Raw genomic sequence first — 20455 nt, 5'->3', positions numbered from 1 at the left:
ATCACCAGCGTTAAAGATCGGTACGATCAACATAAGAAGCCTGAATGGCAAAGAAATGGAGCTAACTGAAGAATTAGATAAGTACCAGATCGACATAATAGGGGGGTGACTGAAACAAAAAAGACAAAAACCGGTGAGATCTTTCTGAGCAATAAATACAAAATGTTATATTCAGGCAATAACAATCAAGGAAAAGAAGGAGTAGCCATAGTATTCAACACAAAATACAAGGCTAATCTTCTTGAATGGCAGTCAGTCTTAAGTAGAATGATTTGGGCAAATATCAGAATGGGGAACTGGACAATGAGACTTATTTGTGCCCATGGTCCCACAGAAGGTTCTACTAAGGTAGAAGTGGAGGAATTTTTTGAGGCTCTAGAGAAAGCCACTCACACAATGAAAAAGAAAAAGTTAGTCCTTGTTGGGGATCTAAATAGCAGAGTAGGAAATGATTGTCAGACATACAAAAATATTTTGGGAAAATTTGGAGAAAAAGAGCAAAGCTAATAATAATGGCAAATACCTGTTGTATTTCTGCTAAGGACATGGACTGGTTATTACTAACACCATGTTCCAACATAAAAATGTGCACAAATTCACACGGAGAGAAGAGGCAAGGAATAAGAAAAGTCTCATTGATTATGTTATTGTTGATAGTGATGTTTTCTCCCTGGTGCAGGATACCAGAGTGTACAGAGGATTTGAAATTGGAAGTGATCACTATTTGGTCTTGAGTAGGATAAAATTGAATTTCATATTGAAAAGAATAACATGTAAGAACGTTTTAAAGCAAATAAAAGTTGAGCAGCTCTCAGATGTGAACTGTCAACTAAAATACACAAAGATTATTGGAGAAAAAATGAAAGAGTTTGAGAACAGGAATCAAACCTTGGAGATTCAGTGGCAAGGCTTGAAGAAAGCCCTGATTGATTCAGCTAGAGAGGCATGTGGTGAAGTTGTCTGAAAGGATAGAAAAATTAGAACTCCATGGTGGACACAGGAAGTTAAAGAGGCAGTGAAAGAAAAGAAGAAATCATATCAAAAGTTCCTGGCAAATATGTCAGCTTGTGCTCTTAGGGAATACAGAGACAAATGTAAGAAAGCTGAACACTGTGTAAAACTAGCTAAACAAAAGTCATGGGAGGACTTTGGCAAGAATATAGAAAATAAATATCAAGAAGGTGGCAAAATATTCTGGAGGTTGTTGAAGAAGCTTAGGAATGGAGGAAAGAGTGCTGTAAAAGGAGTTAGAGATGATAAAGGTGACATGAAAACTGGAGAAAAAGATATTCTTGAAGTATGGAGTAATTACTTTGAAAATTTGCTAAATGAAACATGCAGCGATGACAGCACAGTGATAAAAAAACACTGACCAGGCATGCAGTCAGGAATACATATCCATACTTGAAGTAGAAAATGCCATCAAAGGCTTAAAATGTGGAAAGGCAGCAGGAGTAGATGATATTCGACCAGAAATGCTGAAGTATGGTGGTATAAAGGTCTTACAGTGGCTGCACTGCTTAGTTCAGAATGCCTGGACAGAGGGACAAATTCCAGATGATTGGAGTAGTGCTCTCATAGTACCCATATATAAAAAGGGAAACAAAACTGAATGTGAGAATTACAGAGGTATTTCCCTACTGAGTGTTACTGGTAAGATATATGCAAGTATACTTGAGAAACGGTTGAGAAGAATTGTGGAAGAAAAGCTTGGTGAAGAACAAGCTGGATTCAGGTCAAATAGAGGCTGTCAGTATCAGATCTTCACTTTACGACAAATAGTGGAGAAATCATGGGAATATTACAAAGATCTGTATTTAAGTTTTGTCGATTTGGAAAAGGCATATGACAAAGTGCCAAGAGAGAAGCTATTCAATACACTACAGTTATATGGTGTATTATATCAATGGGGTATTATATCAAGCAATACTTAGTCTTTATTTGAGTTGCATGTCAGCAGTTAGAATTGAAGGAAGTACAGGAAGATGGTTTAATGTTAAATCTGGTGTGAGACAAGGATGTACATTATCCCCTCTGTTATTCATTATCTATATGGATCACATTATGAAGAAAAGTGATATTAAACATGATATCAGAATTGGAGAAGTTAATGTCAGCTCTTTGCTTTATGTGAATGATGTTATACTTCTAAATAATCTGCTACAAGTTTGCAAGATTCCCTGACTAAATTGAATAACTGTTGTAATAGATATAGTATGAAGGTCAGCAATAAAAAGACAGAGACAATGAAAATAGGCAGAATCATTGAAAATGTCAACTGTGTTGTGAATGGAGAACCTGTGGAACAAGTAAAACTTTTCAGCTACTTCGGCACGATTTTTAGTGAAGATGGTAAATTAAATATGGAAATAGACAACAGAATCAACAAAGCTGGTATGGTAGGAAGTCAATTGAATAAATTCATATGGAATAAGAGAGAAATTAGTCAGAACACTAAATTAGCTGTATACATGACAGTGTTCAAACCAGTTTTAACTTATGGATCTCAGAGCTGGGCCAGAAGTAAAACACTTGACCAAAGACTAGAGACCGCAGATATGAGAGTCCTGAGAAAGATTAGAGGCGTGAACAGATGGCATCAATGGCTATATCATATTAAAAACAAGGATATTAGGAAAGAACTTGACATTGTCAGCATCCAGGAATGTGTTAGTAGAGCTAATCTCAGGTGGTATGGTCACCTAAACAGAATGGGCGCGGAAAGATTAGCAAAACAAGTGTTCTCTGCCAAGTTAGCAGGAAAACGATCCCGAGGAAGACCAAGATATAGGTGGATTGATATGGTACAAAGTGCCTTAGACGATAGAAATATAAGATCTGGTAATGTTGGAGTCTTGACAAGTAACAGACTGATTTGGAGGAAAATTGTAGATAGGAAGTTAGTAATGATGTAAAAATAGGCAGATGGCAGTAATATCATGTAGTACTATCATATCCTGTACACCCCTTGAGGGTACATGGCAGTAATTTGATGATGATGATAAAAATTTAAAGATTTTATTTATTTATTTATTTATTTTATTTTATTTATTTTTATGTCACTTTCATCCACAGAAGGTTGCAAACCTATTCTACTTTTGTACTTTTGGTGATATAAGGTATTTTGTTTGTACTGTTATTTTATTTATTTATTTTGTACATAATCTAGAAACTACTTTAGACCAAATAGGGAACTTTTTCAGGCTTTCAATAAGCAGGGCAGTGATCTCGTACTGGGGCTCTGAAATTCATCTCCCACCTAAATTAAAAGTAATATAATTTATTACATTAGCACAGCATTTTCATTTTTGAGCATGCTCTCTGAGTGAGAGTAATCTTCAAATACCCTCAACTCTCAGTATAGTAAATACCATTATAACAAACCCACTCACTGTAATAAATCACTGAAAAGTGTGTTTTGAAGCTTCACACGCAAACTTTGTTTGCATATGGATAAAGATCCATAGCTATCCTCTTAGCTTATATCACCCACCATTGGATACATGCAATGGAAAGATTCAGAGAAACTTGTGCTGTTGGTCTTGACATCAGAGCTTTTGATCATGTCTGGCATGAAAGCCTGATAAACAAATTACCATCCTCTGCAAGTGGGTTGCCAGCTTCCTCTTTGATTATTCACTGCATGTCACCTGCTCCTCTTTCTTGTTTACATAAAAAAGATACTCTTAATCACCATTAATCCTATCTACGGTTTTGCAGATGATATTACTGTCCATTTATCCTACTCATATGAGAAACCATGCAGTGCGCAAATATCCCAAGAATCAAGATCATCTACAGCTAGTGCTTAAACATTGAACTACGTACTATCTTTCATTGAGGTAAGGACAATCTGGTCTCACTCACTGCCACCAAAACTCAGTCTTACCTCTTCTCTTGCAAAAGAAATCTTGGCTCACATTCCCTTACCCTCAGTAATACGCAAATAACCAGACAAGATCAGATTTCTCTCTCTCTCTCTCACTAACATTTCATAACATTTCACTTCCAGTCTCTCCTGGTACAAACACATCACGTCAATAGCTTCATCAGCATCCAAAAAAACTAGGCATTCGATTTCATCCAAGATGCTGTTTTCTTGACTATTCAAAAACACCAGTTCTTTACTATTCATGATGAGTCTTACTGGATAACCTTCTTTATGTATTTTTGGGAGACCATATAAACGAGGAGTTCTAAAATTAGTGTTCAACTTGTTCATTAAGAATTCCATACATTTGTTCATTTGTTTATAACCGATCTTTACTTTCAGATTTATAAACCATAATTAGTTTGAACATTGTCTTGTATACATCTAGTGTAGTGTTCTGACTAATTTCTGTTATAGTCCATATAAATTTATTCACTTGACTCCTCACCATATGAGCACTACATATTCTGTTGTGTTTCCATATTTAGCTTTTGACATCTTCACTAAAATTTCTACTAAATGATGGTAATGTTTTAATTCTTCTATTCTTCTAATTCTTCATTTATGATTTAGCTGATGTTTTCACTCTTCCTGCCTATTTCCATTGTCTTTTCATCATGCCAAATTTTTATTATTTTTTTTAATTAAAAAAAATACATGAAAAGTTGTAAACCTATAGGGACTCATGTCTTCTCACAGAATTTGGAGAATTTATAGTAGAAATTCTTGCTGTAGAGATGTTTGTGAAGAAAGATGACGTAGGCTCTTGACAGCAGTAATTTGATTATTCATTAAGTTTCTAAAATATTATTATTGTTATATACTCTAACAAAAAAAAAATTTATATCACAGTATTTGCAAATCGCTACTCAGGTACAGTATAACAGTCTATGCAAGCACGTCTAATGAAATTAGAAACATTACATAGGAAAATTGTTTCAACAGTGATTTGGAGGCCTCATAGATAACAGCCAATAACTGAACCGCTTATGGCAATACACAAAATCCCAAGCATTAAAAATTTGAAACACTACATAATGTTACTAAGGAATTACTTCAATAACACCTGTTGTAACAATAGAGACACATGTCGCATAACACGACATGTGCCTCTTTACACATCAACTCCACAACAACTCTTTACACTCCTAGATCCTTCAACAACTCATGGTTCTGCATTGAGATCACATGTCATATCCACATCTCATATCAACCTACCACAAAATTTAAAACACATTGGTGATTACAGAACATTAAAACACTATGTTGGTATGGCTTCCACAATTCAATTGTGGAAGCCATACCAACATATTTAATATAGCATTAACAGCTATATACACTTCACAAGTCACAGAGTGGATGGTAATTCCACTTTCTTCATAAAAGCTAACACTAGCTTCGAAGTAAGTGGGATTAGCCTGCCTCAGTCAACTAATACTCATAATTATTATTATTTATATGGGCACTCTATGGAGTCAAAAAACTCATTGTGGGAGACCCACTCTATCCATTAACACAATACCTATCATATATCTCCTTACAATCTATTCACTGTTGGGGCACTCACAACTGCCTCTGGCAATCTGTTTCACTCATTCACCACTCTCCAAGAAAAGCACCTAGTCTGTACACTGTTACTAACCACACTCTTAGATAGCTTTCAAGTATGACCCTTTGTTTTCACTCTACTCCCCATGCATTGAAAAATTTCTTCTGTATTAATCTTATAGTGTCCCTTTTTGTAACTTATTAGTTTCTATGATATCCCCTCTCTTTCACCTGTCAGCTAAACTCTGCAACCCAAACACCCTCAATCTATACTTATAGAGAACATTCCACAGACCTGTCACCAGTTTGGTACTTGTCTCTGAATCTTCTCCACCACCTCTCGATCTCCAAGAAACACACTGACTTAATCTGCGCACAGTAGTCAACATTTGGCTGAGCCTTATAAAGAGGGATAATAACCTCCCTATTTTTACTTGTCAATGTTCTCTTCAGCATCCAAGTAAGCCTGTGATCCACCATCACTCTCAGATCCTTAGCCTCGTCAATTCCCTGTAAACTAGTACTGTCAACATGATATAAAGTGTGTAATCTTTTCATCCTGAAGTGTATTACCTTACATTTTACAACATCGAATTGATAACCATTATCCTTTGCCCACACTGTCAATTTATTTAAATCATCTTGTAAGATATTTACATCATCTATTGCCTTCCCTAATTTTGCAATAGTATGCTTTCAATTTTGCCATGTTTCCCTTTCTTCTTTTCAATGTATATCATCATAGTTGAAGTCTCCCATGATAATTGCTCAGCCTGCGCTCATTGTGCCAATCTGCTGATATATGTCATCCACATTTTTTTTCTGACCCCCCCCCCCCCTCCAGGTCTATAGCAGCATCCAACACAATATTTTATGTTGGATGCTGCTCAGCTCCTCAAATGAACCATTTCCATCAGATCTACAATCTTCCTTAATTTCTCTTTTTGTTGGTTAAAGTTCTATAGCTGATATTATTAATATCCCTCCTCCTGCCCTATTTCTTCTATCTTCTCTGAAAATACAATATCCATTCCATTCTATCCATGTAACTACATCATTCTCTGACAACCGGGTCTCGCTGATGTGAATAATTTTTAGCCAAGTTTAGCTGACCAATGCTAAAAATTCCTATACTTTATTTCTAATGCTTCAGGCATTTATGTACATGCATTTTAACATCGTCTTGGACCCACAGTTGCCCTTACATAATGTCATTACCTGCCCGTTCTGATTTGAAGCCAGAGAAACTGCACCCACTTCTTCATAATCATTCCTGCAATCATAGTTATCTATCCCAGGGGTAGCTAGACACAGGCTTGATTGTCTCCTCCCCAATATCCCTAGTTGCTTTAGTTTCGCACTTCCAAACTATCACTGAACAACACTTTTTCCAAACACCTAACTCCAAAACCATTCAAGTGCAGTCATATACAAGTTCTTATATCTATCAAATTCACTCCACACAAACTACACACCATTCATCCTACACAGTCTTCTCATTGACAACGATGGCCTTCTTCTTAATTCCATCCTATCATACCGATGCAGCAGACTTATAATCTTTACTTTCTTACTCTTCATTTTTGCTTCTTCTAACAACTCTTTCATATCTTCTCTCATTTCATATTTTTCACCTTTCAAATCATTTGTGCCTGCCAAAATGATTCATTCATTTGCTTCTTTCTTCTGCAAACTTATGTCTTCACTAACATCATTTATTTTCCATCTAGAAAACATGCTTTCATCACTTTCTCATTAAGTATACCTCTTATCATCAAATGTAATACCATCTCTTTTCTCCCAGTTTCTTGCACTTTTATGCTTTTTAGTCGTTTCTCCAGTCGCTCAAACTCGTGTATTGTCCTGTGAAAGAGTCCATGTAAGCGTGCAGTTTCTTTCTATGCTAGCATCTCATGATCACATTATTTTATTAAATAATTTTGTCATCTTTGAGGTGTTAATTTATTTCTATCCTCACGGCGACAGTGTTAAATGTTATATTCAAGTTCTGTAGAAAAATCCAAGCATAGAAATTTTTTGGAATGATATTGTCTCGGGCTAAAATGTTGCTTTAATCCTCTGTTAAAATCAGATTAGAAAATTAACAACCTGCTTACCATATGGAAATTTGCTTGAGCTAGGAATTTATATGTTTAACAGGTAAAGTGAAGTTTGTTTGTTTTTTCTGTCTCTTTGAATTTCCAGCTAATATTGAATTCACAATATTTCACTTGGAATGAAATACTATATAAAAAATTTAAGGTAGGTTTAAGCAACAATAGTAACTTATTGTTGCTTGTAACTTTTATCTAGAATATTTAGAAAGAAAAAACATCTTCCCTACACTTTGGATCTATGTTTTGAATACCTATGCAGTGTCAGTAGTTTTGCTATTAATGATGTATAGCTTTATAAATATGATGACATCATTGATATATCTTATTTCAGTGTCAGCCTGGACCTCTCCATAAGCTGAAGTTTAAATTCAAGCGAGGATCTGTAGCTCCTTTTTATCCTAATGAGTAAGTTGACCTAAACTAAACTGAACATTAAGATTTTGAAAAAAAAATTTAAAATATAGTTATATGGAAAGAGAATTTTTACCAACAATGGAAGAAGGTAATAAAGTGATTTAAAAAAAAAAAAATGAGTAAAAGTAGAGTAAGTAAAATGAGTAGAAGCTTGTATATTTTAACTCAGAGAAAATTCTTATGCAGAGAATTCTAATAACAGTTATATTGGTAATTGTTTTAAACTAACATGCATATCTAATTTTTAACTCATAATTTACACAGTCAAAAATACATTGAGTATGTTGTGTAATACAGAAACTAGATTGCAGTTCAATTTCAATATAACCTATAGAGGTATTACAACTGACTACTATTTTTCTGTTCAAGGTTGAAGGTATGCTTTATGTGACTTCCATCTACAAAAGTTGTAAACCTATAGTTCCTTAGTGCCATGGGTGGACTAAGGAGATTTTCATCTCCTTTTATTCATTTTTACCTGCTCTGGAAGCTCTGCTCTAGAGACCAAACATGAAACTTTTTCAACCAATCACATACATCCATGCCCACCATGAAATTCAAACCCAAAGCATATTTGTTGGAGAGCTGATATACTAACCACTCAGTTAGTGTATCATCTATGCAAGTATGAAATGGAAACTGTACAGATGTCAGAGATGACTTAGGAGGAAGACCAATGGTTAGTTATTAATTATTGGTCTTCCTCTTAAGTCACCCCTGCCAACATGTGTAGCGTTCATTTTTTTTCAGCTCCACTCTAAGTTGAGAGTTATAAGCATTAGGAAGAAAAGGAGATCTAATAAATGAACACAATGTGTTATCACAACAAACCAGTGTTTTGTTAGTAACTTTTGAGAAGGATGGTGAAGGTATACAAGCATCTATATATATATATATATATATATATATATTATTAAGGGTATTTACTCGTATTGTAGACATTTTTATATTAGAATTTACTGACTAGAAACACCGAGATAAGACAAAAACTTTAATTAGAACAAAACTAGTTTCGTCGGAATGCCGACTTCTTCAGGTATACATACTATCACAAAAAACTGGAAAACTAGCAAGATAAAAAATGAACTTCTCATATAAACAAGTTGGGATCCACAACAATCAAATTTGAACTGGCATTCACGTGGCAGGTCTAACACGAGGCATTAGTGAGTGGGAACTATCTTGAGAATGCCAAAACTGAATTACTGCACTGTGTGAATCAGGTAAGCTATAACTTAAATTAAAAAAAATAAATTAAATGTTCATGCGTGAGGGGTCCAGAGCTATTTCTTTCGATTCTAAGATGCATCTTTCTAGTTCATCAGGGCATTTATGGATATTTGTAGTAGATTCCAGTCTATCTGGTGTTGACGCTCTTCTAAATTAGAGTTGGCAGAGAAAAGGACATGACTGGAGAGGGTGCTTGCACAGGTTCTGTTGTAAGAGATATCACGTTGATGCTCTTCGAGTCATAGAGCCATATATAGGCTTATCGGTTTGCCATATTATGGCAAACCGATAAGTCTGTCTCACTACGACTCGAAGTCGGCATTCTGACATAACTAGTTGTGTTCTAATTAAAGTTTTTGTCTTATCTCGGCGTTAGTAAAATTCTAATATATATATATATATCACTGTGTTGGTTTTCTGTTACCTTCTGTATACAAAGAAATTGCTAGCATGTTCATAGAAAGTGAAAATTTCTATTGTTACCTTTAAGAACAAGAGCAGCTACTAGTCAACACCCATTTACAGTCCAGCTCCAAACTTGCTGAACCAACTTCTCTGCCTATTTTGTTCCATCTATCTCTATTTTTTGGAACAGTCTCCTCTGTCTTTCCCCAAAGACTAGAACTTTCAGCTATTCAAAGAAGATGTCAACAGATTCCTCCTTTCTTCTTACCATCTTGTACTGATGCACTTTCATACAGCACTAATGTGCTGTAAGGCTTGTGACCTTTTGTGAGTGGGTCAGTTATATATACAGGGTGTTCGGGATAAATTTGACAGTTTCGTAAGGAAAAAGAAAATCTTCTTTGTATCTATTAAATTTAATGAATTGACAAAAAACATTACAGGCAGAGTTAATTACAATACTATCAACAAGATTTACTCAAAATAACCACCATTAGCATCGATCACAGCTTCAATTCTGCTTCGGAACCTCGAACAAGCTGATGCTACAGTCTCCCTGGGAAGGGCCGCAAAAACTGTTTTAATTTTATCCATTAACTGGGCTTTTGTATTACTGGAAGTGCGATTGGTGTCTTTTTCAACTGCGCCCCATACAAAATAATCCATGGGGTTAAGGTCTGGGGAGTTTGGAGGCCAAACATTTGGACTGGTGAAGTCGTAGAAATTTTCAGACAACCATTTTTGACTTTTCCCAGAGGTGTGGCAAGGGGCCGAATCCTGCTGCCATACATACGGCCTACCATTGGCTACCCTTGTTATCCAGGGCTTGACTACAGTTAGCAACTCCACGAACAAAGCTCGAATTCCAATGCCAGGGTTCTTCAACACCTGTTCCTGCAGATTTGCGAGGAATTCTGCTGTACGAACGCAATCAGATCGTCTGCTAGGGATCTTTCTTCTTGCTACATCCTCGTAGTCACCATTGCAAGTCTCTAGTTCATGCCTGATTGTTTTTACTGTATTCAGGGAGCATTGGGCAGCAGTCGTAATATCCTTATTTTGATGGCGGGCACGAATCATCATGATACAAGTTATTCTCTTCCATGATTCAGGTGGGTTCCAGCTATCCATCCTTTCTGACATCTTGTATATGAATGAAGAAGGGTCCAAACTTTTAAATGAAGAGAAGTGTGTGTTAATACATGTAACTTACGGAAAAATATAATTAATTATAAATATGTCAAATTTATCCCAAACACCCTGTATATATATATATGTTACCGCTAAAGTGCAGAAATCAGTTATTCTGCAGATTATCTAGGTATTGTGCAGATTAACTATGGTGATCCGTTAATGTGCAGAAAATTGTTTCATTTCTCAAATTACCTAGGTAATCTGCACATTACCTACTAGGCACTTGTTAAAGTGAAAATAAGATCTTTGCAGGAACAACAGCAACGTTTCTGTATGTTTAAATTAAGATAATGTTATTTATTTATTTTTTGATATCTAAAGAATCAAGTTAATACAATCAAACAATCAACAAATTAGTTGATAGAATCAATCATCAATCAATTAATATAATACAAGGAATCAAACGGTTTAAAATATTATTACAATTAAGAAAAAAAACATATGATAAAATTATGTTTACTTATTAAAAAACCAAACTAAAAGTGGAGGGAGAGGGGGGAAGGTGTATGGAAAGGAAATGAAACAAACTTTTGAACTTTAACGATACGGAAGCCATTAATGTGCACATTACCTAGGTAAAATGCGGAAAACTCTTGATTCTGCACGTTAACGGAGCAAATCAGTTAATCTGCAGATTAGCTAGGTAATGTGCACATTAACGGTTTCGCACTTTAGCGGTAACATATATATATATATATTTTTTTTTAAAACATAGATTTAATGACTTAAAAAACCGAGATAACTTGTAAAGATTTTAATGCGAATAATACAACTAGTTTCGGCTTCTAACAGCCTTCCTCAGGTATTCATAAAGGAAAAGAATAGTAATAAACATTGAAGTATCTAAAACAACTGGAAATTACAGGTAAAAATTGCCACACATAATTGATACATAAAAAAACATATTTTTTCAAGTTGTTCTAACAGGCGTGCCATTGTTTATTGCAAGTGTGCGTGCAGGCTCACGTGAACGCCAATATTGAATAACTGCAGCATGGCTATCTGGGATGTTATAACTCAAATTGTTGTTTAAGTGCACAGAGTTCAGCAGGATTTCCCTTGATTCTATAATTTTTCTCTCAAACTCATCATCACAGCGAAAAATATTTTCTGATCTATCCCAGCAAACAGAGTGGCTTTGTTGATCATCATTAGGATTATTTAAAAAAAGAACATGACTCGATAATGCAGTTGCATGAGATCTTTTGTAAGAGATATCTCTCTTATGCTCTTCTATACGTTGTTCAATAGATTTGTTAGTCTATTGAATAGGAATTTTTTATTTTTTAGGATATTTTAGGTATTTTAGAGAGGTGAACATTCTGAGGAAGTTCACTCGTAGTCTTTAACAAGTTGTTTGTACGGTTTTGTAATTCTCTTGTAGGATCATCCTGAAGAATTGAATATGTCGAATTATCTTCAAGTAATTGAAGCATTTTGTTGTGGTAATCTTCAGAGTTGAGGATGACCGTGGAATTGCCTTTATCCGCAGGTAAAATACGAGTGAACTTCATAATGTTCACCTCTCTTTACGCTCTCTACATCCTCTTATCCCATGCATCTATGGAGTTCCCAAAATTCATAAAGAAAACATCCCTCTTCACCCAATTGTGAAAGGAATTGACTCACCTACGTATAAACTTTCCAAATATTTAGCAAAGTACCTCACGTCTTTCTCCAATAAATCTTCATCTTTCATCAAAAACACCATAGATTTTGTTTCTCATATAAAAGATATTCCCATCAATGAAAATGACATTCTAGCAAGTTTTGACATTATATCTTTATTTACTAATGTTCTTACAGACGAGGTACTTACATTACTAAAGGACAAATTATCCAAAAAAATGTTTGCTTTATTAAAACATTGCATTCATTCTGGTTACTTCAGATATCAGGACTCCATTTACCAACAAAAACAAGGCCTGGCAATGGGCAATCCTTTGTCCCCAGTTCTAGCTAACATCTTCTTTGAAGATTTTGAAACAAATGCCATATCTTCCTTCTCATTTAAATCAAAAGTTTGGAAACGATATGTTGATGATATTTTTATTATTTGGAATCACGGGGGCACACATCTCTCATAGATTTTCTTCATCATCTAAACATCCAACATCCTAATATAAAATTTACTGCTGATCTAGAAAATAATAACTCCTTACCTTTCCTGGATGTCATGCTTACACGATGCTCTGAAAGATTAAAAATCTCTATATATATAGAAAACCTACTCATACCAATAGATATCTGCATAATTTTTCTCATCATTTTCCACCACAAAAACTTGGAACTATATCTACCTTAGAACACAGAGCATGCTCTCTCTTGAATGAACCAGATGAACTACAAAAAGAAATAAATCACCTCACTCTTATCTTTAAACAAAATGGATACTCTGAAAAAACGATTAAGAAATTTCTTCTGGATCCTCCTAGGCAGTGCACAACAGAAACTATTAATTTTAAAGGTAATTTTAATTTTTCTCCATTCCATACATTAGCACAGTCTCTAAAAAAGTAGCTAAAGTCCTTAAAAAATATAATATCAGGACGTTCTTCACCACACTTCCTCAAATCCGTTCTCTAATCAGCCATCCAAAGCCTACTCATCACTACCTAAAATATCCAGGTGTATATAAATTATGGTGTGATTGCAATATCCCTTATTTTTGACAAACTAACAAATCTATTGAACAACGTATAGAAGAGCATAAGAGAGACATCTCTTACAAAAGATCTCATGCAACTGCATTATCTAGTCATGTTCTTTTTTTAAATAATCCTAATAATGATCCACAAAGCCACTCCGTTTGCTGGGATAGATCAGAAAATATTTTTCGCTGTGATGATGAGTTTGAGAGAAAAATTGTAGAATCAAGGGAAACCCTGCTGAACCCTGTCGACTTAAACAACAATTTGAGTTGTAACATCCCAGATAGCCATGCTGCAGTTATTCAATATCGGCGTTCATGTGAGCCTGCATGCACACTTGCAATAAACAATGGCATGCCTGTTAGAACAACTTGAAAAAATATGTTTTTTATGTATCAATTATGTGTGGCAATTTTTACCTGTAATTTCCAGTTGTTTTAGATACTTCAATGTTTATTACTATTCTTTTCCTTTATGAATACCTAAGGAAAGTTGTTATAAGCCAAAACTAGTTGTGTTATTTGCATTAAAATCTTTATAAGTTATCTCGGTTTTTTACGTCATTAAATCTATGTTTTAAAATGTATCACAACAACCGAGTAAAAGCCTATAATCACATATGTATATATATATATACAGGGTGTTCGGGATAAATTTGACAGTTTCGTAAGGAAAAAGAAAATCTTCTTTATATCTATTAAATTTAATTAATTGACAAAAAAAATTACAGGCAGAGTTAATTACAATACTATCAACAAGATTTACTCAAAATAACCACCATTAGCATCGATCACAGCTTCAATTCTGCTTCGGAACCTCGAACAAGCTGATGCTACAGTCTCCCTGGGAAGGGCCGCAAAAACTGTTTTAATTTTATCCATTAACTGGGCTTTTGTATTACTGGAAGTGCGATTGGTGTCTTTTTCAACTGCGCCCCATACAAAATAATCCATGGGGTTAAGGTCTGGGGAGTTTGGAGGCCAAACATTTGGACTGGTGAAGTCGTAGAAATTTTCAGACAACCATTTTTGACTTTTCCCAGAGGTGTGGCAAGGGGCCAAATCCTGCTGCCATACATACGGCCTACCATTGGCTACCCTTGTTATCCAGGGCTTGACTACAGTTAGCAACTCCACGAACAAAGCCCGAATTCCAATGCCAGGGTTCTTCAACACCTGTTCCTGCAGATTTGCGAGGAATTCTGCTGTACGAACGCAATCAGATCGTCTGCTAGGGATCTTTCTTCTTGCTACATCCTCGTAGTCACCATTGCAAGTCTCTAGTTCATGCCTGATTGTTTTTACTGTATTCAGGGAGCATTGGGCAGCAGTCGTAATATCCTTATTTTGATGGCGGGCACGAATCATCATGATACAAGTTATTCTCTTCCATGATTCAGGTGGGTTCCAGCTATCCATCCTTTCTGACATCTTGTATGTGAATGAAGAAGGGTCCAAACTTTTAAATGAAGAGAAGTGTGTGTTAATACATGTAACTTACGGAAAAATATAATTAATTATAAATATGTCAAATTTATCCCGAACACCCTGTATATGTTAAAGATACTAAGCCATTTTATAAACATGGTTTTAATCCTTTTTCCCCCCCAAGTAAGCAAACAAGCAAGTAAGCCAAGTTTGTGCCTGAAGTGTTTTCAAGTCTGAGGCAACTCGTGGTACAGGTGGACTAAGCTCTGATCACTTGCCTTAGTATCTCCCATAATGCAAAGCACATCTCCTTGCGGACTTGTATAATGCTATGCATTAAAGGAAGGGCCACTAACTAGACCCGTTTCAACCTTTATCGAGGTCTCGTCAGTGGGAGCCAGACCCTGAGGTGGTGATGCCTAGGTTGAAGTAATGCAGAACTTATAATTTTTACCTATATGAGTGCCACAAGATGCTTTGACCTTATTAAATAAAAATCTCAGGATGAGAGATAGATGTAAAAAGTTTTTTACCTTGGGTATATTATACATTAAAGATACCAAGAAATTTTATAAACTTGGTTTTAATCCTTTTTTCCCAAGTAAGCCAAGTTTACGCTTGAAGTATTTTCAGATCTGAGGCAACTCGTGGTAAAGTTGAACCAAGTTCTGATCTGGCTTGTTTGATAGCACTGGAGAAAGCCCTTCTTTGATGAAAAATTTTATCACAATGCGGTATTCAATTTTTAACATTATAGCCACTTAGCATGCTACATGTTAGTCAGACGAGTGCCTCCAACCGAATGACGCAGGTAGAGAGTTGAAACTGGTACACTAACCTCACACTAACATGAATTTTGTATGTCAGGCTGGAAACTATCGTTTGGTGCTACAATAAATCTGTTTTGCTTGCATGTGTGCAATATAGTGTCTGTGTGAGGGGATCTGTTTTTCATTATGTAGGGTCATTTTCATTCCACTTGTCTCTAATTACACTGATAGTTGCTAATTATAGTACATAGACTGTAATATACATACTGTATATTACATACTGTATTTAGCAATAAAAGAAAACTGCTTGTTTTTCTTGCATTTGCAGTATGGTGTCTGTTGAATGGGCATATTGTGTAAAAAAAAAAAAAAGAAATAGAGTAAATTGAGTGATAGAGGCATATTGAGTAAAAATTCATATATTCCTGAATAAAAATGAATAAGGGACTGTGCCTGTTGATGTCCAACAAAATACTTACCTATGTGGAATATCATATTGATAAGATAGAAGAGCTGCTGGAGCGGGGGGGGGGGGGGGGAACCTCATGATTTAGGTAAAATTTTTGAACAGGCAGATAATTTCGATCATAATTAGAAATTATTATGTAAAATAGTGCAAAACTATGTATTACACTTTATTATTATTATGTACTATGTATTATTATGTAAGACTATGTAAATGGTGTGTATACTGATTGTTAGTGAATAAAAGAAAATTCTTAGAATATTCCATGGCTAGATCAATCCCCTTCTTGTAGTTATTTACTGAGCTATGAATGTGTACAAATGCTATTTATTATTAGTTAGTTATTTATATATCACAAATGTATTCCCCCCCCACCTTTTTTTTTTAATTATGCCCATTATAAATGTCAAATAATTGCATGCCTAAATTTTTATAGGATTACTGTATATTTTTGCGTATAATGCGAACTTGAAATTTTGTTTGAAAACTAGCCCTAAAATGCCATGTCCACGTATAATGCGATCTGTTAATCTTGTTCCATAACATTATAAATAAAACAATACGAATTAACGAAAGAAATATTTATTTTAAAACAAAATGTCAAAATCTTTTAAATTCTTCTTCTTCTTTTGAGTCATCAAACATTTCATTTATAAATTCATCTGTAGGCATTGCGTCATCAGTGTAGCAGTTGTCGTCATCGTCTTCATGCTCTCCATTTTGTTGTGTGTCATCCTCGCTTTCGTATATGACGTGATCTTCGGATCCATCCATTGAATTACTTATTCCACATTTAAGAATTGAGCATTGAATCATTTCAGATGGTATCGAATCCCATGCTTCTTTAAACCAGCTGGTGACTAGGGTGATCTCAGGCTTCTGAAAATTCCCACCCTTTGTCATCTTTACCAAACCAGATGACAGCCATTCTCTCCATTTTTCACGTAAGTGATCTTTAAACGGCTGACATCAAGCGGCTGCAAAACGGAAGTTAGACTACCCGGTATGACTGCTAGGTCTGCGTAGCTCATGTGCTTTCTCTTTGCTTGCCTCCGTTAAATGCACCCGGAACATATCCCAGTTTATTGATTCAGCCACAATTGTACCCCTTCTTCATCCATTCATCCTTTCTGATTGGCGCAAACAAAGACACCTGGTGGAAATTTCATATGCTTCAGAATTGTCTTCCTTTTAAATATCACTGTCGGCTTTAATTTGGTTTTATCTGCCATGCATGCTAGAACAACGGTAAAATACGTTTTTTCATGTCCCGTTATTTTTATGAGGACACTCTTTTCACCAACTGAGTTTACTGTTCGATTCCCAGGCATATCAAAGTACATGAATGTCTCATCCATATTTCCTATTTGGGAAAGTTCATATCCGTGACACCTCCATAATTTTATGATAAATTTATGGAAGGACTTCACTTTTTCTTCAAGCTAATTTGGTAATTTCTGCGCAATTTTTGTTCTGTGTCGTAATGTTAATGCTTTGCGTTCCATAAATCTGTTGCACCAGGCGAAGCAAGAAAAGATGAAATGCTTGGCGTGTCCTTGAATTTACCATTCTTGAGTTGTAGAGCTCGAAAACAAATTGCATTTCTTGTTACTATAATGCCATCTTGTCGTTGTGTCAAAATCCATTCATTTAGCTCTTCAAGTTCTGGAAAGGATGCTACATCTCCATGACGGGCATGTTTCGTTTTGGGGATTTTTTCAAGACTGTCTTTTTGCTTCCACCAAAGCCTAATATTACTCTCTGCTACACCCAATTCTCTCATAGCAACACTGTTATTATGTTCTTCTGCAAACTGCACGACACACAATTTAAATCCTGCTTCAAAAGATGAACGTTTACGTTTCTGTTGGCTCATTTTCAGGCTAGGTTTGTTTAACGAATAATATTTAAAATGAACTGTGGTTAAACCGATATAATTGTGCTAATATCCCGCCAAGGGGGCGGGATATTAGAACTACTTACATTACTGGCTTTATGCGCAGATACGATGCGCGCTCGGTCACCGAATGCGAGTGGGTCAAGTAAATTTGGTTGCATAGGTATTAGGTAGTATATATTGTGTGTGAAAGTCTAATAAGTGGTTATATTTTTTAAGATCCGCATATAATGCGAACCCCTAACTTTAGACCATAAATTTTAACCATAAATTTTTCGGATTATATGCGATAATATATGGTACATGCAATTCACACAACACTGGCAACTTATTGGATACACAAATATAATAACACAGTTGTAAATTATTAATAATTCATTTGCTAGTAATGAAATTATTTCTCTTCACACCTCTTCTACTTGCCCTTATATTAACCATTCTCATGTAGCTCATTATTGGGTTCACATATTTATACGTTTTAGCGATTCAAATATACCAACCAAATTTAGCATTTTTCTTATTTCTCTTGATATATCCTGAAACAAAACTTTTCTTCCCTCCTTCAATGCAGATTTGGTTACAATCGAAGAACGTGTCATGATATGCAGCACATATGTCAATACATAAACAACAAACTGTATTGGGGCAGTGTGTATCTTTCTACCCCATCCCATAGTCAAGTAGAGGTATGGCTTCTTGCACAATCTATAACATGAACGCGTTAAGTGAACATACCAACTGAGATTTATTCTGCTTATGGATTTCTCAAATACTATCAATGTCTAGTTCATAATACCTCCATTTTTAATAATGGCATCGATGCCATCTGTTTACTCTGCTAATTTTTCTCATAATTCTCATATCTGTGGCCTCTAATCATTGATCAACTGATTTGTTTCTAATCCAGCTCTCAGATCCATACATTAAAATTAGTTTGAATGCCATCTTTTATACCACTGGTATTCAGCTGACTCCATACCATACCAGCTTTGCTTAGTCTTTGTGTGGTCAGTTTCCATGTTTAATTTATCATCTTCAGTAAATATCTTATAGACTTGCATTGTGTTTATTTAAGAATGTAGTATCACCTGCTTAAAGTAAAGGGCTGAAATTAACATCTCCAATTTTGATATTATCAATGTTAATGATATCAAAGTAACGAATAACTGTGAAGAAGGCATGTGCTTTTGTCTTGTACCTGATTTTACATCCTATACTTCCTTAATTATAACTGTTGACTTATAACTTTAATATAGACTCTGTATTGTTTGATATAATGTTCAGAGACATACTTACACTTTTCCTGAGGCGATAGATTGCTCTGGGCTCCCTCTCATTGTTTGGGGTCCTTAAATTGGCCCTGATTTTGCGGGGGCCCCCTCAGCTAGAGCCTCGTGTGCCTATGTATAGCCCTGATAATGTTCCATTTAAATCACAGAACTGCAGTGTTTTGAACAGCTTTTCTCTTGGCACCTTGTCTTATGTCTTTTTTTTTTTTTTTTATTGCTACAAATCTTAAATACAGATCCTTATTGTATATGTGTGTGACTCCCATCCATGAAAGATTATAAACCTATAATACATTAGTACTGTGGATAAATAAAGGAGTTTTTTATTTTATTTTATTAATTTTATTTATGTCTTTGTATTTTATTTATTTATTTTATTTTTATTTTATATATATGCAGTTTATTTTCAAAAACATTATTAAAAAAAAATGTAAATAAGTTTCATAAAATTTGAAAATTCTCATTACAAAAAAGTCTTCCAAGTTTATGCTGAAAAGTAGGTTGAAAATATGCCACTGTAGTTTTTAATACTAAAAATGCTTAGTTTAGATGTGTTATCTGGAATTTCAAAAATTAAAAATGAAAAATAATTAATTCTTCAATAACCATCAGACTGGAAATCTGTCTTTATTTAAACAGAAAAAAAAATCACTTGGAAGCTCAATCATTACTGAGATGTGTATTTTGATTACAAGACAAAGCAGTTGCAATATATTGAAAAGTTGTGTTGGATAGTATGTGTTAAATTGTTTGTTAAAGTTGACTCTTACTACAGAAAATTTGTATAGTTTGTGAATACATAGTTTGTTATAGTGGGTAATTTGCTATAGTGGATTTTCTATACAATAGCATTTTGCCTAATAGGGATTTAATCAATAATATTTTTTTGATAGTTTGTTTTGTTAAGTTTGTTATAATTGTTTTTGCTATAGTGAGAGTTCACTGCACTTGTATTACACCTTAAGTAGTTTGTGATTTCATTCTGTTTTGGTTGTAATAACTTTCTTGATATTTAAACTAGATATGTAGGATGTTTGGGTGGATGCGATCAAACATTTTTAGAAGTTTTGAATGTCAGGTCTATTACATCAACCACTCCAACAACTTCTCCACCTA

The 20455-nt window shown here is 34.8% G+C and overlaps 1 protein-coding gene across 3 annotated transcripts in view; it reads left to right on the top strand.

Moving 5' to 3' along the window:
* Window positions 1-20455, top strand: part of Top3alpha (topoisomerase 3-alpha) — a 496301-nt gene that overhangs the window by 332332 nt on the left and 143514 nt on the right. For all 3 annotated transcript variants that reach the window (XM_090411715.1, XM_090411714.1, XM_090411713.1), the window contains exons 21-22: window positions 7928-8001; window positions 20361-20455. In XM_090411715.1, coding sequence (XP_090267841.1) covers window positions 7928-8001; window positions 20361-20455 — 169 coding nt within the window. The remainder of the gene's footprint in view (window positions 1-7927; window positions 8002-20360) is intronic.

This window comes from Typopeltis vanoorti, chromosome 21 (assembly GCF_054136105.1).
Source record: "Typopeltis vanoorti isolate ZY-2024b chromosome 21, IOZ_Tvanoo_1.0, whole genome shotgun sequence".
NCBI lineage: Eukaryota > Metazoa > Arthropoda > Arachnida > Uropygi > Thelyphonidae > Typopeltis > Typopeltis vanoorti.
This window is presented reverse-complemented; position numbering and strand designations above follow the sequence as displayed.